The sequence below is a fragment of the Bacillus rossius genome, chromosome 5 (genome assembly GCF_032445375.1).
Source record: "Bacillus rossius redtenbacheri isolate Brsri chromosome 5, Brsri_v3, whole genome shotgun sequence".
Taxonomy (NCBI): domain Eukaryota; kingdom Metazoa; phylum Arthropoda; class Insecta; order Phasmatodea; family Bacillidae; genus Bacillus; species Bacillus rossius.
In genome coordinates this window covers 12,880,029-12,906,211 of record NC_086333.1, presented here as the reverse complement: position 1 = coordinate 12,906,211, position 26,183 = coordinate 12,880,029, and the positions used below count along the sequence as shown (strand labels likewise).

Here is a 26,183-nt window from a genome sequence, read left to right as displayed (position 1 = left end):
CCGTCTCGTGCTGCCGCTCGGCGAAGCCAGCTCGCAGGCCACACAGCTCAGGTAGCCGTGTGGAGGAACACGTGGCCGGAGGGGGAGGCAGGCTACCTGTGTGTGCGTGCGTGAGAGGGAGACAACCCACAACCGGAACCCGTAAAAGATAATCCCGTGACCGAAAGAAATTCTCAGAATTGCTTTTAGTGTGCCTCGCCACAGTACCATGTGCTCGACTTACTCTGTGACTATATTCGTGTATCTCTAAAACATTCCTTTTGTTTAAACTACAAATAATATCCTAAAGCTTACCATACTAATTCATGTATTACGAAATAAAGTATTGAAACTAATCAATCAACACATTGAAAGTTGTCCTACAAACTATTTATTGGTGGCTTTACAGTCTCGCTAGCTAATTCGACAAAATTTATATTTAATTTTTAACATGAAAATACACTTCATTGTTTTTCCTTTTATTTTTAATAAAAATTCAAGAAACAATTATTATACCACCCAATATTTTTTAAAATTATTTTAGTTTTCCAAAATAATTTTACACATCTTACAATGCCGGGGAAAAATTTTATACTGGTATTAACCAAATGGTTAACTATTTACAAAAGTTTTGATACTTAAAAATGTAGGTTTTATATAAAATGTATTTTAAATTAAAAGAAAAATCGTATTTTGAAAACTAAATGTCATTTTGCTATGCTTTATGGTTAGATAGATATCTGATTGCCTGCACTGTTTTAAAAATGTTCATGGGATGATATATAAAAAAATAAAAACTAGGGAAGTTCTATATTAAATAAGCTAGTCAGAATTATATAAATGTTCCTCCTGGCGCAGGAATCACGAGGAGGATTGAAGATGAGGTCAGTGACCGATCGCTCACATATGTAGTTATGGATGGTACGTTATTAATTACAAAATTCAAAAACCATTTTGAAGTTAAAAAGTATAATTAGTGGCAATGTTTAATAAAGATGACGTAAATTTTCAGATAAACTTATTTCTACAGCTCAATTAATTAATAAGGGCAGGAAATAAATTTTTTACAGCAATTATACAAAATTATTAAAAAAATGTAAACCACAATTAATTTATCCAAAAACCAAAATTAAGTAAATATTGCCCACACATTACAACATCCACGAAAGAACCTTGCAAATTATTTTTGTTATATGCATTATTTTGCATTCAAGTTCTTTATTTTTTTATACTTCACCTACTTATAATTGTTACATATTTGGCACATGGTCCTTCACGCCCAATTAAAGGGCCTGAATAAGTAGAACGCGTTTCTGATCAAATTGCACGCCTGTTACTTTACCTGCAACCCGGAGCGGTGTGAAATAAATTATTGTACATTCGTGACGTTGGCAATCAAATTAAATATTTATGAGTTAAAACCAAACATAACTATAACGGATAATCAAAGAAATTTTGAAATTTTGAAAGCTTGTTCTGTTTTTATATAGTACACAAAGCAGTTAAACCATAAATTATTTGTTGTTGAAAAAAATAATCCTTAACCTTTCATGCTTTTTTTCATTTATTTTTATTACCAGATATTTCCGTTTAAGTAATACTTATATATATAACAATATAGCAATCTAGAAAAAAAATTAAGGTAGCCTTATTCCAAATATGTTATGATAGACGTTAGTTAACTAAGAATATAAATTCGCTTTACAACCACAGCTTGTACACAAGTAAAAAAAAAACATGGTTCTACTTACAGGCCGTATTGAACGTAGGGTAGGTTTATGACAAATACAACAGCAATAAACATATGGCTGAGTCTGCTTTCATGTACACTTTTTTTTTAAGTTATCACTTTTAAAGCGGGTAAAGGGTACCTATCAAGTAGCTTAGCATTACCCAAAGTGAATGTCGTGCTCCAGAAAATGTTCGAACTATGTAATATTTGTATCACTGTTGCGTTACAGACCTGCAACTTTTTTCAGTGCGCGATGTCACTCTCATGTAAAAATATGTCGTGTTTAGCGCAAACGTGTTCGAATGAATCCACATTGAGCTGCCAAAGAATACCTATCGATGTCGGCAACATACATAAGTATACAAACCAACGTTTACAAGTGTATTCATACGTAAGTATAAAACTGGCGGCGGGCCATGATGCAGTTGGTTCTTCGCGTACAGTCCACTGACGGGATAAGAAGCGTCAAAGATCTTATATGGCTATTCTGTAAACTTGTATGTCATTTCACTGCCTGCTTTAGACAAACAACATCCATTACTTTTAGCTTTGGCTTGAAAAGAATTACTCCGGCCGGCTTTCTTATATTACTTATTTCAGCTCCTCGTGCGACCAGTGTGTATACCTAATTTGTCCGCGGCCTTATCTTTGGGTGAAAGTTATTTGTAAGGGAAGTTGTATCGGTAATGTTCATCATGTATTACATAACAATTCGACTTAGATACGCACATGTGTTTTTAAAATATATGTTTAATAACTTGCAATACAATGTATGTGTTAAATTTCATGTATTGAATTTTTTTTTACATTATGTACGAACATAATAATCACAATATTTCATGAGAAATTTTTAAAACATTTTACAAAGTAATCTCTAATTTCTTCCACACCTCATGGTTAACCTTAGTATTTTATTTCATGTTTCAGTTGATTTAAACTGTTTGGAATCATAATATGACGGACAATGAAGAATATTAGTTTCAGTAAATTTTATGAGAGGATTTACTTATTACATTAAATATACCTCAATTTTTACCTCAAAGGAAAATAGTTGCATATAATTAAATGATAAATATTTGTTTCCCATTAATATAGTTTATGAACATAACTTATTGTTATAATACCTACATTAGTTAAATTGTGTTTTTGTAATGCTCTCCTATTTCAGTAAAATTTTTGGGCAAATTGAATAGCATATAGTCGATCTTTAACATAAGCTTTTGGAATACATAAATATAATAAATTATGTTCTCGTGATTTTAACAATTAAATATTTCTTCGCATGAAAAAATTAATTAACTAAAAAATATTTCAGTAATTTATACTTAGGGACTAAAAAATTTTATTTTTATAATATAATAATATTGTATGTATGTATACTTTTCTGAAAAAAGTAGATTCAAGAAAACAAATTTTCTTTTTTTTTAATTTTGTTCTTGAACTTACTTGACAAGCGATATTGAACTTCAACTTTATACTTTCGGTATAGTACTTTTCGATTTATTTTCTCCAAACGGGAATTAAAAGTAAAGAATAAATAACATTTTCCTCTATAATTATTGCAGCCGTATACTGAAAAGTTTAACTTTCCTTTATTTGCATGACGCGGAGCTCCTAACTACACAAAATTTTTGTTATTTATTTTGAACGTTGTATTTATGTTTCCTTACAAACTTAAATGAACCCCTTAACATTTAATTTCATCAAAAGTTATACAATATAAGTATCAAGTTAAAATATTTTTAATTGTAGTTGTGGCTATTTTGTTGTTGAAAATGACACTCTTAAGTTTGAATGAAAGTGAGATATGATAAAATTATATTTGTAGTTAAAAACAGATAATTCATTTCAAATTCAATCTTTTGTTACATGCATATTTCCAAATAAATTTGACAATATATTAAATTATATGCATTTGAATCTATTCGTATATTCTGCAGCATTAATTCCTATAAGCAAATACTTATTACGTACAATGTACTTTTAGTCCTGTCGTATAGTTATGCAAAAAATTGTATCAAAAGTATTGTTTCTTCTATGCGGTTATGGTTTAAAAAGAAAAAAAAGTAATTTAATTTATTTTTAAATTCGGTAGTCAGTAAGAACACGTATTTAGTGTAATACGACATATATTATTCTGTTTATTAAAACATTACTATCGATAACTCCATTTTAGATTTATCTGTCTATGTTATATTTCAAATTGATTCTTTTTCTTCGGCTTATGACAGCAGCAAATTTTGTTTTATCGCATATGTAATGTTTTTATGTTTTGCATATTATAATTAATGAGTTAGTATTGTTGGCGGGTGAGGCTTTTTCACAAATGGACGCGTTCTTGGCGGCTAGCAGGTAGGACGCGTGTATTACGCAGGCTGGATAGGGAAGTACGACTGCGGGCGAGCTCCATGATAGAAGCAACGGGAGTAGTATCACTCGGCTATTTGTATAGGTTGGGATAGCTGTGCGAATGGTAGAACAGATCACGGGACTATGGTGAGGAAAAAGGTCCCAAGCTCGACATCCCGACGATGAGACCGTTTACGAACTGTCGATGGATCATCAGGAAAGTTAACACATTCTTCAGAAACTTGAGTCCCTCTTTCAAAATTCAGTTTAATACCTAGAGATGACTATATTCGGTGTTCTACCAAGCGAAGCATACTCTTAATTCATTACTAGTTGATGTTTAATATTTTGACGCAAAATAAAATTGTGAATCAGCTTACTTTACTCATGCCAGGTTTTACAAGTTTTGTCAAAGTTAATTAAATGAATAAAAATTGTGTCCCTTTGTTACTGGCTACCCGCAAGAAATTATCATGGTGAATAATAATAATTTTAAGTCGACATGTAATATTTCGATTTTTATGGGATTGTGTTTTGGTAATGGTGTGTGTAACTGTCTTGTGTATTTTATTACATTCACTTCACGTAACGAATTGTCTGAACGTAATGTTATTGTTTGCTTGTTTTAATATTTTGTTTTATTGAACAAAGATACATAGTTTGCCACTTCGAGCGACTACAGAAATGACAATACAATTAGTTTACAGTGTTCCAAACATTTTAAACATTTTAGTTTCCTCTACTGTACATGGGGCGAATATTTTTTATGTTATGTTTACTGAAACCATTTTACGCGCTAAGTGAGATGTTGCGATTGAGTAGAAGGGAAAATATGTCTTAAAACCCTGCGTAATGTTATGAATTCCATTCATTCGTTTACTCTGTGATCCGGAGGGTCTAATGTTAAGACTGAATACATGTGCACTTCCTCTATGTAGAGTGGCTTCATTGAGATGAAAGCAAAGCTCACGTTGATGAAATACTTATTAATTAAAAAATTAAAATGTTGTTTTATGCTTCAATTTCTGTTAGTGTCGTACACAGATTAATATTTATTGCAGAGTTCCTCAGTTTTATGTATATTGAAATTTGCTCATGTGTAGAGTAGTTATTAAAAGCATAAAAAACATATATGACGAATTGTTGTGTATTATTTCCATTAGGCGTGACCATGAAAATAGATAAGATTTTATCATTATGTGAAATCTACATTTTAAATGTTGGCGTTTAAATATTTATGAAAGCGTGTGATCTTAAAGCACTATTTATCTATTTAGGAAGTAGGTAGTTTCTTTGATTTTAGAAGGGTTTTTTAAACAAACAACTAAATTAATTCAAAAATTTGAACTACTGCAAGCAAAAAATACTTTATTCCATTTTTATTTTAAAATTAGCCATTGTGTTCTACCTAGCTTACACTCTATTATCGAAAAATATTTTTTTTTGACATAGATGAATACCGTAAATTAATACACAAAACATACATGTTTTCGTATGATACAATAATAGCTAGTGACAGTGACGAAACCAAAATTATTTTGATAGTTTGTATAGAAAATCCCCAACAGTAGTGGTGGTATATTTAGGGATTTCTTTGTAGATGGGTACTATTCCACAATAAAAAGGAGTTATCGTTATTATCAAAGCATCCATATTTCGTATCTTCTTTGACAGCCTAAATACAGCACCAAATGACGTACTTGGCTAAAAATTAATTCCAGCTGCATGCATAGATTCCGGGAGGAGGGGAGAATCTCAGGGGGCCCGAACCTCCCTGAAATAAAAAAAGTCCGTCTGAGGGGGCCCGCTTGCATTTGCAAAATCTTCACGTTATCCCGTGGGCCTCATGGGAATCCTACAAATTTTCGCCCGTGATTCCAGCTATACATTTCACTGACACCTTGAGCACAACAGTCAGTGCACACTGAGTTCTTCCATACCACCCGCACTTGTCTTCGATAAAATCTGAACTCAGGTGGATTCAGCGTGACTGACTAAGCCTGCAGTCTGAATCCACCTGTAGGCCGCTGTTGCAACAGCTAAGAAATGTACACTGCTCGTTGTGAACAGTCTGTATGTAACTCGAAACGGGATTCCAGTTCATTCGTGTATACTTATTCATCATATTATGCAACGTTAAAGTCATTAAAAAAATATGCAAAAATAAAATAAAATGCTAAACATGTAATAAGAGCCAGAAAATAATAATATGCAGTAATATTTAGTGTAACTAAATACGACGTGAACCCTAGAATACAAAGTTGACGATGTGTCGTTGGTGGGAACACTTGTTTGTTCCTGACATTTTTTTTCTTTACAGAATTTAAAAGTAAGTTTGACATGCACTTTTTATTCAGGAAGTAAGTTAAAAATTTATTTGTCGTTATTGCGATTTAAAAAGTTGATTTATGTCTAAGAGTAAAAATAATTAATATTATTTTCATCATTTTATTCCCAGTTTTATTACTCAAGGACGTGATTTCTCGTCGCGGCGCGGAATACTTTTATGAATGAAAGCATAACTGTTCGTGCAAAACCATTCATCACACAAATGTCAGTTCGAAAGTATAATGTTGGAAATTTTTTTAATGATATAATTTTTGCATTTTTCCCCCCCTGAAAACACAAGCTAACACATCAATTGTTGGTGACAGCATTTTTTGTAATGTATGTAAATCTCTTAATTATGTAGAACGTTAATTAAAAAATAAAAATACATGTTTTAAACAGAATTGACGATTGTTTGCATTTCATGGATATGGACTGGATCGCAACACTAATTTAATGTTTGAAGTTAATAAACACTGTCAGGAAGCAAGCAAGGCAATGCGAGAAAATTATCCTTTTGGTTGAATGTAGCGAAAGGGAAAAACAGTCACCTTTCTTGCCACGATCTTGTTCGCAGATAAAGCAGGTATAAGTAGTAAATGGACTCCACACAATGACAACCCTCCCATTTTTCCGCCCCCCTCGTTGAAACGCCCTCTCCCCCCTCCACCGCGGCGCAGGCGACAGGCTCAGGTATATCGCCCCGCCCAACCACTGGCCGTAGCACGTGGCCAGTGGCCCACCGCGCTAAAAATTTTTACTAGGGAGGCCCCTTAAGTGGTGACTACACTTTTTCCTTAAAGATAACTCTTTAGATTAACATCTAGTGTGTTGTTCCCATGAGACCATTTTTAAAGCTATTAAGCTCAAACAACACACAAGGTTTGGCAAACCTAATCTTAGTGCTACGGTTCTCGAAAAGAAACCACAAGTTTTGGAAAACTTCTTGTGCAGTCTTTCTTTGCTTTTACATTTTAGCCAATTGACAAAATTTTTACACATAGTTGCTTTTTTTTTTTTTTCCTCTTCCTTCTTCCAATTTTTGAAATTAACTGCCATGTTTGATTCTTCACTACAGAAAAGACTCTTACTGCTTTGATTGTTGCACAATATCCTAGCCTTCTCAGGGGTGGATGTATGACTGCTAGGCCTGTGCGAATACAGTTTTTTTTTTTAGTTTCAATTGAATACAAATATGAATATCAAATGATTCGTGAATACGAATATCGAATAGCTAGACTGAGAAATTGCATCCCACTGAAAATTTATTTATTTATTGTCATTTAATAATTTCCTGAAAATTAGACAAATAATACTAAAGTTAAGGGTTTGTTAAGTCTGCTACAATAATTATATGAAAAAGTTTTATATTTTAAATAATTATGATTTTTTTTTTTAAATTATGTAGTTAACGTAACTTAATTTAACCTAACCGACCGACCAACCAACCATACAACCATACAACCAAACAACCAACCAACCATTCAACCAAACAACCATACAACCAACCAACCAACCAAAAAACAAAACATCCAAGAATACAACCAACCAGTTCGTATTTGCCTTATTTTCCATAACCTGCTACTCTACATATTGATCCAGAAAATTCCCGCAATCTGCAAGTTATCGTAAAATCCGTTGAAATCTATTTATGAAAAACATGATTTTTTTTTAATACTATATTCTTAAACAAGTGATTGAACTAGCTCATTATTATGTGTGTAATCCTTTGTTATTCAAGAGTTTTGTTGTTAATGGTAGCCAGTTTGTTTTTTATTGCAGCCATATTATAAACAAAATATTTTTCTAATTTCATTTGGAATCTTAAACTGTTATTTATGTTATTTTATATATTTGTCACTCACAAAGTCTGTTTTGTCATAGATATATACATCATGGTGTTAGTTCAATTGTTACTATCAATTTATATGCCGTTGAAACTATCATATTTACTTGTGTTAATGCCCATCTCAATGGAGTGACGGTGTTTTTTTGTGTTGGAGCCCATGGTTTTTGACGTTGGTTTGTTTTTTTACACTTCTGTTGCATGTGATGAAAGAAAACAAATAATATTGGGTTTTTAATTATGAAGTGGCAAATATGCTGTGTTTAGAACTGTTTACGCATTTTTTTTTCCATTACTGTTTAGCGAGACAGTAGCAAAAAAAAAAACTTTTAAAACTTTTTTTCATGTTTGAAACATTGCTTATTGTTCATGTTTTTGATTATGAAGTCCCTTTAAATATCAAGAAATGTTTTCATGTCACACAAATGACAATCTCAGCTGTGAAAGTTGGTATATGACAAACTTATAAGGTATGCTATGTCAAGTATTCGTAAGCAAAAAAATATTCGTTATTTCGAAGTGTTGGTATTCAAGGTCAAATTGAATACAAATAGTTTATTATTCGTATTCGTATTTAAAATTTTGAATATTCCCACTGGCCTAATGGCTGTAGCATGCTGTTGCTGCTTTTATAATAAATATTTCATTCTACTATCAAAAATTCATAGTTCAATCAACCTATTATTTTACACTTTCATAAATCAAATAATTATTCTCGTCTTTTTACTCTTCAGAATAGTGATGGCCCGATATCAAAAAACCAGATACCTATTCTTATATTTCCAAATTTACCGATCCGATACCCAATATTCTGATAATAGTCTAACACTGATTCTATAAAATTGTGGTTCTTGAGTACTGTTAGAGACAATAATGAAAAATGTTAAATATTAATAAAACATGCTTATGTGAATGTATATTATTTTTATTAATTGTAAAATATTGTAAATTCACATTAAATGAAAGCTAATAATGAAATTATCATAATGGCCTACAAATAAGCTTTCTAAATTCAAGGTCTTAAAAAATTAAATTTTTTTTCAAGGCCAGATAAAGCAATATTCTGGTGTAGGTATTACCTACAGTATGCAAAAAACATATTGTAACTACAAGGAAACAAATTTCAGATTTTTGTGGAGAAATGTTAGCATTTGAATGTGTTCAGGTGAAAGGCGATTCCGTTTTTTGGTACAAATTCCACCTGCATAGCTAAACAATCTTTCAGAATGAATTCAGGCAGGTGGAAAGCCAAGATATATTCTGGCTAACAATTTCAGTCTCGGAAAGGTAGAATTTGCCTTCCAGTACGCCAGTGGGCTGTCATTCCATTGTTCAAGTGTATCACTCCATTTATTGGTGTGAAAACACGTTAAAAATACATGAAAAGTAATTTCAATACAACTTTGAAACATACTGCAGAGTTAGTAAAACCACACATCTTTATTTATGTTGTTGGCAATGCACTCAATATAGCCAACATAATACCTTTGCTGCAACTTGCCCTACTTAAACATGTTTCATATTTTAGCTTTTGTAAAACTTACGTAACATCTTTGTATAAAACAGCAGTTGGCGACCATGAAACGACACGGAAAGAAAATGCCTGTTATATCAAGCAGCAACTTTATTCTTCTTCATGTTTACTTACAGCTACACCACTTTTTAAATTAAATATATTTATTTACGTTTATGTTTTCAATTTATGTACACTTAGTGAACTTCGAAAATTCATCAAGCGAAAACATTTTGCGAATATCTGAAACAAATAAATATGCACTAATGACTGGGATTTGTGTACACATGGAAGAATTGTACCGTCGGGATGCATTGCAGTATCAGAAAGAAGAAATAGGCTTGAAATTGTTTCAGTGGAAAATATGCTTGGAATTACTAGGTAATATGGTGACGTGAAGAAAGATAAATTACGCCCGCAGAAAATAAGCTTGGAATTACGGTTAAGGTTGTGTGAGAAGTATCATTAGCGAGAGCAAACATCGGTTATCAAAATATCGCAAGTATTTACTGATGTCCAATATTGAAAAATGTGCCGATATTACCGATCTCCGATATTGAATATTGAATATTGGGCCATCACTACTACAGAATATTTTCCAGCACAAATTCTGGATGGCAGCAGACCTGCAATCCTATGGAGAATGTTTATCTAAAGTTTATCCTTGAAAATGAGCCAGGCCTATGAGCGACGTTCCAGCAACGCGGTTCACCCAGAACGACTGGCACTTCTTCAAGGATATCTTGAGTGGGATGTAGAGATCCTTCCTGTAATGGTGTGTTGTGCATAGCGACAGTAAGAAATCAATGGCTTTCTCAAGAGACTTGTAGTTAATCTGTGCCACTTACATTGTAATGTGAACATTAGTTGGTTCAATCAGACAGTTTGGTGGGTGGAATGTTTTGCTAGAGTTAGTTCTTTGGTTTTTATTATCTTTTTTATTTACTGAATGTTTGGTTTTATTGGCAATAAATTATAGCTTCCAATGGTTTTTATTAGTGTCGAGGAGTTTATACCAGCAATCATTTTTAAGGTTTCAAAACTCTTGTCAAAGTTACAGTTCTTTTTCGTAGATCCTTTACTTCATATATAAAGTTGCCAACATCATGTGATCATGTTAAAGAACAGACTTAGTCATGTTGGGTAGTAAAAGTTTTGTTGTAAGAGATTTTATTATGTTTTATGACTTCACCTCCACACAATGTTGTAACAGTGTTAACCATCTCAAACTTTGGTCTTTAATGAAGAATCCTAAAATCATTGTCTAGAATCACTGTTTATGATACTTTGAGAATTTGTGTCCCTTTGGTAGTGACTGTATTAAGGGATCTACTAAGTATCTACTAAGTAGGACTTTGAATACTAGATAGTCTAAATAACAAGAATAACTTGAATACCATATGACATTTCATATTTCACTTTTTTTATGTTAGACTTAAGTGTTTTTACTACACATATTAATTTCAATCTAAGTAATCATTAGCTCAGTTGCTATTCTGAACATACTGTACAATATTTCATGTGGCATTAGGTTTTCTGTGTGTTTGTGTGTGTTGGTTGGGAGAGAGCTGCTCTCTGTGCAGGCGGCAGAGAAGGCCGCGTGTGCTGCCCTGCGCCACATGGCAACACTGGAGCAGTCTCCAGGTGGAAGGGCCAGGCAAGGCCGTCTCTCGCAGCTGCCAACGCCACCACAGCAGTGGTGCAGTGTCACTAACCCCACCACGCTGGCCACCAAACAAGGCAGGCAATGTAAGCACTGATGTACTGCCATCTGTGTGTCTTTAAATAATGCACGGGCTTTGTTGTGTTTCATTTTTGTCGTAGTCAGTGTGCAGAATAATCCTTGCTATTGTCTGCATTTCATTTAAATGAAGTATGGCTTTGTGTGTATCTCGATGAAGGAGACTAAGTAACGCTTATTTCCATTGTTTCACTGTTTAAATAAACTCACACAAATTCTTAGTAACAAATATAATAAATTGATAATCAAATCTATTTAGTAGTATGTTGTAGTAAAAATGTATCGCATGGACTTTACAGATTTTAATAGTCATGAATTAATGTAAAGAGATAGCAAGTACTATGTTTTTGTGTCATTTTTTTGGTATTTATTTGTTTGTGAACAAAAATATGGTAGTCATTGAATAATGGGTTAACTAACCAAGTATATGTTAATTAAAGAAAAGCTACAGGTACGGACATGAATTTTTCACGAGCACGAATTTTCCGCGCCAACACGCGAATTTGGTACCAAAACACGAATTTATTACTTTCACCGACAACTGCACAAAATCAATCACTTTTCGGGAAAACAGATAAAATTTTTGTTTTCCGCTATTCTTTATTACTTCTGCCAAGAACATCAATATACGCCGCCTCATAACATTGTTTGTTTTCGGCATAACGCTGTTTGTAGATAAAGTTTTTACAATTATTTATTACGATTTTGAAGTTTATTGTTACAGATCTTTTTTTTTTGTCTTTTTTTCATAATGGGAAACAATTTAATAACCGTTATTTTGGTCTGAATTTCACGTGTAAGCACCACACAGTGAGTCAACAAACAAAATTACGAAAACGGAACCCTGTGGAAACTGGAAGCCATCTTGAAAAAAAAAGGTTCAGTTCAGTAGTACCAATAGAAGAGAAGCAAACCAACTGAATTTCTGATTTGTTTATATCCGTCGATTTACGTTGCGAACCAGAGCTTTTATAGTTATTTAACACAGCTGTATATTAATTAATGTGTTTTGAACTTACATCACGTCGGTTTCTACAAATTCACGATACCTAGGGCCATGCAATTTTCGCGATCGCGAAAAAACAACGAAAAACGCGAAATATTCATGAAATTTGATTTTCCCACGAAATTTGCCTTGTTTTGACAATTCACTATAAAACCCGCGAAATACACAAAAAAATATGCATTAACTCCTTTGTTCAACACAACAGAGACAGTGCCAACTTAAACCACCTTGCTACGAAAATAATATGCAATACGTTTTATAACTGTAAACACGGCAATAAATTTCAACAATACTTAAAAATCTGACGTGAGTAGAGTATTAAACTTGTATTCTTATAAATTCATGTGGTAAGGGATGTGGATTGGAATCCAAACTGTATTTTTTTCCCAGTAGAAACGTTACAAATTTATAATATATTTTTTCTAACCTCAGATAACTTGTCGTATATATAAAGCTGTCGGAAAAAAATTAAATAGAACCATCCGTAGACACGATCGTGGTAATATATTTTATTAACGAAGTCACGTGCCATCTTCTTTGTTGATACTGCAAATTAGACCAAAGAGTCACAGACTCTTTCTATGCATAGATGTATCTATCCAGTTTGTAGAAAGCCGCTCACCCGAACAGTTCCGAGTTTTCCGATCGCAAGTGAAAAAGCACCATAATTAAAGGATTAAAATATTTTTTTATTTTATGGTCATAAAGTATTTTAAATAACGCCAACCTAACCTAAGATAACGTTTAACTTCGGAAGATTTCAGGTTGTGCTTGTGACTTTTATTTGAACTGTAGGTTATCCATCCAATACAGCACAATGTTTTTAAAAAGGCAATATCGCCACTATTCCAAAATGGCGCCATTGTGGAAACGTTCAGTACTAACAATGAACGCAACACATTAGGTCCTGAGTTCGAAAAAAAAAATTTCTTGGAAGTTTTGTTCTGCACACATGATTGTAAGTTTTAATTGTAGATAATTATTTGTTGGTTAGTTCAACATGCCAAAATTTTTAACTTTGCATGAACGTGTAAAGGAATTTAAAAGTAATGGCTTTTTTATTTTTGATGAAGGAAGTAAAATTATGATGTGCAAGTATTGCGACAGTCGTGCGGAGTGGCTGCGAAAAGACACTTGCAAGAAGCATGTTCAGGGTGAGTCCCACAAACGGGAAAAAAGAAGCACACTTGAAAAATAATTCAACCCCGAAGCAGTTAAGTATTATTAATGCAATTGATCGCGTGCAGAGTATCAGGGAAAATAAAGAGGAATTCATTGTGGACTTCATGAAAATGTTTTTAGATGCCAACATACCATTAGAAAAGGCAGATAATGACTCTGTCCGTGCTTGGCTTCATAAATATGTACCTGGTAAGTAGGCCTAGTTATGCATAATATGTTTAACTTTGGTAAAAGACTAAGATTCTTAAAATGTTTGCCTTAGGTCAAACTGTTCATACCATAAAAATATTTTTATTTTAATTTAATTGATGCATCATTACATTTATTCCTTCATAATTACAGGTGCTGGAGATATTCCAAAGCTCGGGCACTAAGAGACACTTATCTGCCTAAGATTGGCGAGGCCAGTTGTGACATGGTGAAGAAAGAAGTAGAGAACCAGAAAGTTGCGCTTCTATTTGATGAAACGACCGACAAGAAGGGACAATATGTTTTCATTATTTTAATTCGTGTTCTTGCTAATACCAGTGCCCAAAAGTTATTTGTGGGTGGTGTAAAAGAACTGGACAGTGCAAATGGCACAGAATGCTCCTGTGAAATTTTATCAATTGTTTCACAACTCAACATCAAGTTCGAAAATATAGTTGCTGTTGTGAGTGACTCTGCACGATACATGACAAAATGTGTAGAATCTTTAAAAGTTGTATTTTGTGAGAAAATGGTTCATGTTCAGTGCTGGGTGCACAAACTGAATCTTATTGCAAGTTTGTGGAGCCTCTTTCTGTCAGAGCTGAACACATTTGTTAGTAATATCAAACATGTATTTTTGAATTCTAGAAAACAAAAGCACCGATATGCCACACATCTGAAAAAAAGTTACCCAAATCAAGAAGAAGATGACAGAAAATTCCCAGCACCGGTTATGACCAGATGGAATTCTTGGTTCCATTCAGTCAAATATATTGCAGAATACATAGATGATCTGATGGAATTTCTCAATGGAGACGATAGTGGTGTTTCGAAAGACTACTTTAAGAACTTGAGTGACTGCCAGCTTGCAATAATTCTGTGCTCTGCTGAATTTCTTGTGGAACATGGCAAGAAACTCACGGAAAACCTCCTGGAGTTTGAAGGTTGTAGTTATTCTTTGAGTTATAAACTCTATTCAAAGTAGTATGACTTAGAGAATAATTTCTTGTTGGTTAGCAGAGGGATTTTTGGAGACAAAACATCTGCTGCCGTTTTGAAACTTCATTCAGCTGTCAAGCAAAGTCAGATGAAAGACGAATTGAAAAGCTTGGGAGTGAAGTGCCTTACCAAGCTACAAAACCTCAGGGAAAAAGACACTGCTAAAGAGTTCTTTAGCACTGTTTGGAAACTGTTTGCTGCTCGAAACATTGTAAACAATAATGTTGATGAGAAGCTGTTTGCAGCTGCTAACAATCTTCCTCTTATCAACACTGTTGCCAAGAAGGAGTTTCTAGAAGGTTATCTTGCAATGCAGATGCAAGTTTCCAATGTTTTGAAGAAAGGGGTCTCTGCAGACATCTGCCAGATTTTGCAAGGATTGCAAACTGAACACAGCAATTTTGTCTCACAAACTTTGGCAGTGTTGTGGATACCAGTTTCTAATGTGGACAGTGAGCGAGCATTTTCGTCATATGGTCAGATATTTTCCGACCTGCGCACTGGTTTGAAAATCAGCAACATTGAAATAATGCTGGCTCGATATTTCAATGGACATGCTTAAGTTTATCATTATTTTAAATTTGTTTTTGATATCGCTTTGAACAGGTGTACATAACAATTTGATTCTTGTAACTGCAGTCTGATACTTCAGGCCAACCATTTCAAGCATATTAGGGACATTGTTGTACATTTTGAATAAATTATCAATATAAATATACCTATATATATATTATTTTTTTTATTATTTATTGCATGGTATATGCATTAAGTGGCTTGAATATACCGTATTTACCCATGTACCACCCGCACATTTTTTCTGAAAAACAACATTCAAAAGTCGGGGTGCGGGTCATACACGAAATTTGAGGTTTTGGACAACAATGAAGACTGAAAAAATTGGATTTATAGTACATTACCGAATGCTGGACGCATTTATTACAATGAAAATACAGCGAAACCCCTTATTTACGTTACCGTTATTTATTTTTCCCGATATTTGCACCATTTTATTTCGGTCCCGTTTTAACCTCATATGATGCAATGCAATAAATTGCCGTTTACAACGCGCGTATAAACTACTTCCCGCAATTTACGCGGTTTATTCTGAGATTAATGCTTTCTAATTTAAATAATCGTAATACAACGTATTCTGATGTGTTTTCAAGACGTTTTTAAAAGTATTAAACTTTATCCGTAACGTGTCGGGAGTCGCTGTAATCCACCTATAAAACGTAAACAGCGCCAGTTGGCATCATTCGGTATAGAGCGCGCGCACGTAGTCGAAGATTGATAGCGATAGCTCGCAAACTTCTTGCTACGCGCGCGCTCTGTTTACAACCGAGTTAACTATAACTGGCAACCCGCGCCATTTTATGCGTATCAATACAACTCACGTTTTTGCTACGGGTTTTTTTACGTTGAATAAAGTGGTTTTATGGCATCACTCATTATTTTTAATTATTTGGCACTACGAGCTTTATTTTTATTTGCAGGATGTTGCAACGGACTGAACAGTTGACGATTGTGGTTATTGCATACAAACATTTTAAAATTTATTTCACCAAATTTACGTCTGTTGTTTAGCAAAATTGATCTCCTATTTTGACAATGAATATTACTGGGTTTTTTTTCTTAATATTTCATGCATTTGTGTTAGTAAAATTCTGTGCTGCAGTTATAAAGAGTTTTCTTTGTTGTTACAATGACAGACTCTTTTTCCCTATTTATGCAGGCACATGTAAATAGACATTACAGTGAAAAAAAAATTTTTCCAGAGAGTATGTTGAAAATTTGGGGTGCGGGTCATACATGGGGGCGGGTGGTACATGGGTAAATACGGTAAATACATTATATTATATGCTTAGTTGATTAGTTTTAATGTGCTGTTCTAAAGTTAATAAAGTATATAAGCATATTTGTATAGGAAATTCAATGGAAAAAGAATTTTAAAAAATAATAATATTCACCAGTAATTTTTTTGCTGATTTTTAACACCGCTTTTCAGTTTTTTTAACAAATTTTTATACCGCTTTTACCTGTTTGTATGACGAAATACCTCATTTTTATTCACCACTTTCAGGTGGCCCTAACGATACCTTGAAAATCAACATTTATTAGTGTTTGTGTTTACATATTCTTTTATGCTCTTGCTTGTCAATGAAAACGTTCATTACCCGCCGCATAGAGCCCACGACTTGATATTGACAAAATAAAGAAAACCTATTCCCCTGGTTTTTTGGAGTATTTTTATTAAATATATATGACGCGATGGTGAAATGATTGACTAGGCCTACATTAAATGTAACCGCTGTAAGAAATCATTGAAAGTGCGTCTGTGATATTAACCTTAATTTCGAACTTCGGTGGTTGGCCGAAAATGCCTAAACAAAAGGTTTGTGCAGCAGACAGGGCTTTTCAGTACAAAAAGGACCGTTTTTATGGCCTAGACAAAAAAACCATAATGTGTAAATTCTGTAATCATCAAGTGTCATGGGAGAGAAAAGATTCAGTAGAAAAACATCTCAAATCAGCTTAACATGTGAGTAGTGTAAGCGAACGTGATAAAAAAAGTTTTCGGCTCCAGACTTCAATTGCAACATGTTTCATTAGTGCTGAAAAGCGGAAACAGACAGTTGAGTATTTGGGAAAAAGAGTCGAGACATTCCTTAGTGCTAACATACCCCTTGAAAAGCTTGAAAATTAACACTTGCAACATTTCTTTAATGAATTTATTGAAGGCAATGGTGATATTCCCTGTGTGAGGGTTTTTCGGGAAAAATATTTGCCTGCCCTACAAGAAGAGAGGGTAACTTCAATGAAGAAAGAACTGAAGGGTAAGTGCATATCTGTGTACTGTGACGAGACAACAGATGCAAGGGGACAGTGCATTTTTGTGGTTTTATTTAAAATTATTGAAGCTACTGACTCTCTGGACGTTGTTGTGGCTGATGTTCACAACCTTGAAACGGCAGACATACTTGCCAACTTTTACGAATTTTTCGTAAAATGTACGAAAAACAAACGATTTTACGATTTTAATAAATATTTTACGGATTTATTCCCGAAACTCGCAGAATGGGTATTAAAATATTGATATACATCATAGTATCGATTAGGTATTGCATTTTACAACTATCGATTAATTGAGCGTATGGCTTTGGCTACACAATCGTTATCCTTGCCGGTTTTACCGTCATATTGTTTGTTAGTAAACCTTTGTGCTTCGTGGTGGTTTTTAGTTAAGAGTTTTTCTTTCTTTGTGAAATGCGTATTTAGCTAACTTACGGAATGAGTGGCGTTAAAAAACACTGTTATTGGCAGTGTTTCCGTAAAGAGTACTCTAAAGAATTTCCGTTTATTTTAAAGTCGGACAAAGGACTGAAATATGCTTTCTGCGCTGTTTGCAGATGTGATCTAAATATTTCTCATGGCGGTAGAAGTGACATATTAGTTCATATGAAATCGAATAAACATGCGAGCAATATTCAAATCAAAGAAGACAGCAAGAAAATCAATACGTTTTTCACGAGCAGTGCAAGTGAAGATAGCGTCACACGAGCCGAATGTACGTTCACTTTTTTTTTAATTGAACACAATATTCCGTTAAGTGCAGCTGACCACGCGGGCCCTTTATTTCGGAAGTAGTTTCCGAAGTCAGGAGAGGCACAAAAATATGTATGTGGCCAGACAAAAACAACGGCAATTGTCGAATAAATTGCTACAGATACTAGGGATGTACTTGTTAAGCATTTGCAAGCGGGTCCATTCTCTCTCGCAACTGATGGTACAAACGATACTGACTCAAAGTTGTACCCGATGGTCGTGACGTATTTTGATAGGGATGTGGAAAATATAGTGTCTTGTGTTCTGTCTCTACCAGACTTGCAGGGAGAATCTACTGGCCAAAACATTGGAAATCTAATATTAAATGAACTGGAAAGATTCAACATTCCTGTGAAAAATATGATTGCATTTTCAGCTGATAATGCAGCAGTCATGATGGGTCACAAAAATGGTGTTGTTGCGGTCTTAAAAAACAAACAAGAAAATATTTTTGTAATGGGTTGTCTTTGCCATCTCATTAATTTAGGTGCCGAGAAGGGGAGTGCCTGTCTGCCAATGAAACTTGAAGATGCTTTGACAGAAATATTTTACTATCTTGAGAAAAGTAGTAAACGTAAAGATAATCTTAAAAAATTCCAAGACTTGCATGGATGTGAAACTAGAAAAATTCTGAAGCATATCTGTACTAGATGGCTGTCCCTAGGAAAAAGCTTATCCCGGTTAGTTGAGCAATGGTATCCTATGTTAAACTTTTTCAAAGATCAGGTCAATCATCAGAAACCAGCATGTTCAGTGGGTTTAAATTCATTCAAAATACCAAAAGTTTCAGATCAGATAGCTCAGACTTCACTAACATCAAAATCACCTGTATCCACAGAGCCTGTTTTTCCTCTGAAAAAGAAATTGACAAAAAGTGATGGCAAAATTGTTACAAAGAAGAAAGTTATTCCACATAAGGTAAATAAGGTCATGTTGCCTTCAGTTAGTTCTGAGAAACAAAAGTCTGTGGTAAATGTAAGTCGTGAAGAAAAGTTGTTTATGTTTTTATCATCATCTGTGAACAAAGCCTTTTGCTTGTTTTTACTTAATGTAATTCCTACATTTGATAAGTTCAACACTATTTTGCAGTCATCGCATCCACATATTCATGTTTTGGGGGAGTTGCTTTGTGATTTGTTTAAAGACTTGTTCAGATTTGTCAAGCCAGGTGCTTTCAAAAGTTCAGCATTTTTTGACTTAAAGTATCATCTTGCTGATAATCAAAGGCTGTGATTTGATAGTTGGTACTGCAACATCAGAATTTGTCAGCACATTAAGTGATAAAGATAAGAAACTGTTTTTCTCGTCTGTCAGAAGTTATTTTGTAGCCTCGTGTGATTATATTGTGAACAAATTTCCCATCAAAAATGAACTTGTTAGCAAAGCACGAGTTGCAAATGTAGAGAACATAGAAAATGCCATCTTTTCTGATGTGAAATTCTTCATTGACTTACCGTATTTACTCGTGTATAGCGCGCCCTCGTGTATAGTGCGCACCACGATTTTTGCAACAAATTCCAAAGAAGAAAAAAATTGTTTTTCCCGTAAATAAATTGTACTAACATTTTGTGGTACCTGTAAAGTAATTACGTATGAAACAAATGATAATTTAAATTGATGTGTGGTGATGCGTCAGGAAAATACTTAAACTCTGCTGTGTAGACGGAAGATAATGAAGCGCTGTATCGTCACAACTGGTACGTGGGCGGGAGGAAGGGAGGGAGGCAGGCAGGAATGTGACACGGAGGACTAGATGACTCACCGGTAGCAGCTGCGACAAAGCGAAGGAAGTGGAAGGGGCGGACTGGTGTCAACATTCTCTCTCTCTCTCTCTCTCTCTCTCTCTCTCTCTCTCTCTCTCTCTCTCTCTTATTTTACTAGCTGCGTTGACTTTCTGTAGAGGGGGAGGTCTAAAAATAAACAAGAGACCTGCGAGCGCGCGCACGTGTGTGTGTGTGAAAGAGAGGCCTTGTTGCTTGTGCGTATGTGTGGGGGGGCTGGCCAGAAACGTCACCCGTCACCGGCAGTTAACGACTTCCACTCCCCGCATCTACTCACTTTTTTTTTTCCCCGTGTATAGCGCGCATCCTTATTTTTTTCCCGTGTATAGCGCGCATCCTTATTTTTACATGCTTTATATTAGCTTCACCTGTATGTTTGTCCGCCGTAACTCTGTCTGTCCGTCTGTAACTCTTTCGACTAAGAGTGAGTGACTCATCACTGTAAAATGTCCCACCCATTTCATTACGTTCGTTAGCCGAGCGGTCTAAGGCGCGCGACTTCTTGACGTCAGCTTTCGGATTCAGCGATCGTGGGTTCTACTCCTGGCCACGCCGAAAAAAAAATGTTTTTTTTTCCCCGGTAAATTCTAATATTATATCCATACATCTAACTGCAAATGATTCGTAGAGACTTTACCATTTCTTTGTGACGTTGCAACTCCAAATAGTTATCTCAGATGGTAATAGGTAGTGTCGGTAACTCATTTCCCTATGATAATTATACATAAATATAGTTTAAAAAACTAAAAAAACATGCTTTTAAAGAATATCAAACTAAAAAGTTAAAAATAAATATAGTTTAAAAAACTAAAAAAACATGCTTTTAAAGAATATCAAACTAAAAAGTAAAAAATAATTTTAAAATTAAATTTATGACAATAGTATATAAGCAATACTAGTATAAATGAGAAAAAAGCATGGGGCGCTTAATATTCAAAAAATATGGCACAAAGCGCCTCAAGCTTTTTTCTCATTTATACTAGTATTGCTTATATACTATTGTCATAAATTTAATTTTAAAATTATTTTTTACTTTTTAGTTTTATATTCTTTAAAAGCATGTTTTTTAGTTTTTTAAACTATATTTATTTTTTTCCTTTACTTGAGGGGAAAAAAGGGCGCGCTATACACGAGTATATACGGTATTTCCCTTCTTGCTACCTGTTCATGAAAATGAAACCAAAGAACAAGCAATGGATGTACTTCACAACCAGTTTACCAATCTTCAGCTTGAAACAATAGACTCACTAGTCAACAAAGAAGACACCATAGTACAGAAATGGGTTAAAATATCACACATAAAAAATGTTTGTGGACAGTGGAAGTTCGACAGGCTCAGCTCTGTTATGTTTTCTATTTTAACTATACCCTACAGCAATGCAGAGTGCAAGCGTGTGTTTAGTGTAGTAAAAAAGAACAGATCCCAGTTTAGGTTTTTGTTGTCAAACAGAGTACTGGAGAACATTTCCGTTATAAAAAGTAAACAATTAGGCAAGTGTTTTGAACACACCTTCAGTGAACAATTCCTAAAAAAGGCAAAGAAAGTCACAGTTGCATACCTAAAAAATTAGCTGCAAAGAGTAATTTATTAGTAGTAGGCAGTAGACTTTTTTCTATTGTGAACTTAATTTTCAACAGTTATAAAAAATATTTTTGGCATCATAATAAACTGCAAGAGTTTTTTTTAATATGCTTGTTCGTGGTTGAGTACAGTGCTACAAGTTTTTGAACTAATACACGACATGTAAGTAATTAGTTTTAATAATGAGTTTTTTTTGTAGATGTGTGTGTTGTACCTTTGTCTCTGTAAAAGTGCACTACTTTCAAATTATTTTAATTTTTAAGAAAAACATATTTACTGTTTGAACCATTGCCATTACATTGTATGGTAGGCAATTTTTAATCACAGTTTCTGAAATACACTGCCAGAGATTTCACCTATTGAAAGACTTAAAAAGTATTTTTCTAAATGCTTAACTTGTTAATTAATTGTGATTTTGAGGTAGCCTACCAATTACTTTGGCATATTGTTACAACCAAATACGTGTACCTACTACATAAAGTAATATTTAAAATTGCAGTGTGCTGTTTACGCAACAAATTTTTTTTTCCCATGTTTTACTATTTAGAAATGTTAAAAGTTGGCAAGTATGGGCAGATTCTAAAAGTTGTTCCAGAGCAATTTTAGAATCTCTTCAAAAATATGAAGTTGAATATGATGATGTTGTGGCCCTAGCATCTGATTCTGCAAGATATATGGTCAAAAGTTTTGAAACTCTGAAAAATATTTAGTCAGACCAAATTCTGATTATTCAGTGCTGGGCACATAAGTTGAATCTTGTGATAAATGTCCTAGCCAAGCACTTACCTCAGCTGCAAAATGCTACATCGACAGTTAAGTCTGCTTTCTTGAATACTAGGAAGCGAAAGCGTCTTTTCGGAGCATTTCTTGATGAGAAGTATCCAGGCCAAAACATTTCTCTCTTTCCAATGCCAATCATAACTCAGTGGTCATCATGGTTCAATTCTGTGTGCTATATAGCTGACCATCTCCATAAAATTGTGGAGTTCATGAAAACCGAAGAAGTTTTCGGCACAAGTAATGGAGGTGTTGAGTACATGTTGGCAGTTTCTGAAGAAGAAATCTTATGCATTGAGATAGAGGCAGTGTTTGTCAAAGAAGCTTGTCAGGATATAGTAGATCTCGTTAAAAAGCTGGAAGGAGCTTCCTATCCATGCAGTCATGCTTTTAATGGTGACATACGCAAGATAGAACAAGTGTTGGAACTTGCTGAATCTGGTCATTTGGATCCGAAAATGACAGAAAAGCTTGGAATGTGTGGAAAAGTAGTCACTAAAGGGAAAGTGACAGCCACGTTGACCACATCTGTTACTCTTGGACACAAACAGTTGCTTGCTTTAAAAGCAAGTGATCCATCATCTCATTTCAAAGTGTTATTGGTAACAGGGGGTAGAATTTATGCTATGTTACAAGTTTCAATGCATCTAGGCCATTCATGGGCAAAGTTCAGCCCGTGGGCCAAGTGCACCTTCGGGCTAGTCAATCCGGCCCGCGACATGGTTTGGAAAACCCCTACAATTACACATAGGACAAAATGTATTTTCTGCGTAGCTAGAATGGAATAACAGTTTTCTTCTCATTGCGTTTTAAGTACAGTATTAGCATCCAATTTTAACTGAGTTTGCACGCAACCTCGCGTAGGCATAGTGCTGTAGTAGATGTCTGTAGATCGGTAGCATGGGGGTGCGGAGTACAATGCGTGTGGCAGTGTTGACACTGGTGTCTTCACTGTGCCTGGCCTGTATAGCGCACAGTGTTGCTAAGTTCGAAATGAATCTGCCGCTACCATTTTTGATTCGTCTGTTCTCAAGGTCAGTGTAGTTCGGACAGTCACGTAGTCAATTTTAACTGTCATCCATTTTAAAGTTGATCCCGAGACATTAAGCTTACATATTCGGCACACACACCAACGAAAGAGCCAACGTCAGCTAAAGCACAGCCTAGACTTCATTTATTTACTATGATTTTAATTTTTTTTTTTTTTTTTTGGAACTATATCAAGGTGTCCACAGTCTGGAAAGTCAGGGAATTTACTTCAAAACCTAGGTGTGTCATGGAAATTCCTCAGTGATAGTAATTTGAGGGGGAAATGTCAATCTGTGGTATGTTATCACTTTTTTTGTTTTTGTTTTTTTAATAGGGTTTTATTGAATAGTCATTTACACTGTGAAATGGTATATTCAAGATTCTGTTTGAACTAGTACTCCTATAGGGATAGTAGAGGCTAGATTGTGTTTTTTTATTTATTTATATATATTTTTATATTTATATATGCCAAATCTAAATTATTTTGAAAAATTATTCAGGAAAATTTTTCTACACATTTGTATGGATCCTTTCAATCATTTTCTATCAGAAATAATGTAAGAAGACACATAATGAATAAGGTGCTTCTTACATTAAAGATATGTGTTTATATTAGAGTATTACTTCTAGGGTATTTTCTTTTAAAACAAAGAATGATTTTACCAGTTCCTTTTTGAATTAATTTGTTGTCTTAGTACTAATCAATACATTACTCTTTAGATTAAGGACATAACGTATAAAGTACAATGCCAAATTTTACCATTTTGAACATTAATTGTAGTCAGTAGATGTTCAGACATAAAATATTATTTATTAAAAATGTATGCAATTCTGTTTTACAGAAAATGCTGTTGTATTGCAAACTGGAAAATGTTATAGGTACTCATTTACCTTGCAACAAAATTCTCCTATATTAATTTTCCACATATTTGACATTGTTATCCTGAGTGGCGGCCCTGCTACTGAGCATGTGGCAGAAAACAATATCGCCTTTGGAAAAATTTCAGTGCCAGGAAATATACACGTGTGAAAATTAGTTTTGAAAAAAATGTATACTATTATGGCTCAACAAAGTGAAATACGGTACGTCATTATTACGCTTTAGTGCCATTTATTAACTGTGAATATGTGATACAAATAAATAAATTTTATATATTAATCTGTAACTAACATTTTGTCTTTTTGTCTTTTTGTCTTTTTGTCATTTTCAATTACCATTTTTTTTTTAAAAATCCTTCTAAACACTTACATTGTTCAACTGATGGCAAGTAAGTGCACAGATGCAAGCATGTACTGTGTTTGGACAGGTTCAGCTATGGAGCCTGAGTGGCGTAGAAGAGCTGCCAATGCACCGAGCTTGTTGGATCAGCAGAAGGGCCAGCACCAGAGCTTCCCTGGGACCACGTCCCAGCTCCCGCAAGGACCGCCAGTGAGCGTGCCTCCGTTCCACCGCAGACAACCGCTGCATCAGCCGCACGTAAGCTCAGCGTCTTGTCGACAACACTGATCAGCGATATGAAATCATCCCAATGTTTTGGGGAATGTGTACCGTATTTACTCGCATAATGTCCGCAGTTATTTGGCTACATTATTGACAAAAAAAATGGGGTGCGGACATTATGAGGTGAATTCCGGAAAAAAAAAATTTCCCTTCAAAATTTTACGTGTTTTGTGTAGAGTAAAAAAATTGTTCTCTCATAATTAGTTTATTGGTACCCTGATTTTACGTATGCTCACGGTTCCGCGGATTGCATTAGTAAAATCACTGCTTCGTAAAATTGGCACCCTTCCCTCGACCCAGTTGAAAAATATTAACGGTGGCACACTACTTTTCAGAGCGCTGGTGACTGGCGACCCTCCGCAGCGGACGTGAGAAATGTGACAGGTGTCGAGATAATTGGGTGCCGGCGATTAGTGGAAGACGCCACTATTTTTTTTTCTTCTCTCACTCGCGTGTGCGTTCTTATGTTCAGAAGCCGCAGCCGGCTCTGGAAACTTTCCAGTCTTTGGCCCCCGAAATGCACGTCTCATTGCATTTGTTGATTGTAACTGTTCTTTCATTTTTCGCCACTGCTGCACACTTTTCTCTTGGACATCAAATTCACGTTCAGCTGCCCTGTTTCCATGCTCTTCAGCAAAACGAACGACTTGCAACTTGAACTGTGCAGTGAAGGACTTGTACTTCCCCATCACATACGTATGCTAAAAATACTCTTGAAATAACTCCTGCCCTAAAGTAACTACGTCGGCATGGGTCCGCTGTATTTACAGTTATTTTTATTACCTAGTAGTCCAGTGACCTTTTCCTTCCCCGCTCCCAACGAACCGTGGTGGGAGCATTGAGAAGGTGAATCCGTGCGCATGTACCCCCACCACTTCTCCGCTACCTCCCCTTCTTTGTGACGTAGTGTGAGTTGCAGCCGCTTTGTCCGTGCGTCCGTGCATCTGCGCGTGGGACGTGTACTGGCTTGTGCTATATATAGCCCATCCCCTTGCAACTCGCGTGACGTCGCAGGCAGCTGCGCAGTAGAGTGCGAGTTTCTGAGT

At 34.8% G+C, this 26,183-nt stretch overlaps 1 protein-coding gene across 3 annotated transcripts in view; it reads left to right on the top strand.

The window, feature by feature from the left end:
- Positions 1-26,183, top strand: part of LOC134531598 (5'-3' exoribonuclease 1) — a 373,786-nt gene that overhangs the window by 332,057 nt on the left and 15,546 nt on the right. For all 3 annotated transcript variants that reach the window (XM_063367328.1, XM_063367329.1, XM_063367330.1), the window contains exons 31-32: positions 11,331-11,496; positions 24,944-25,113. In XM_063367328.1, the coding sequence (XP_063223398.1) occupies positions 11,331-11,496; positions 24,944-25,113 (336 nt within the window). The remainder of the gene's footprint in view (positions 1-11,330; positions 11,497-24,943; positions 25,114-26,183) is intronic.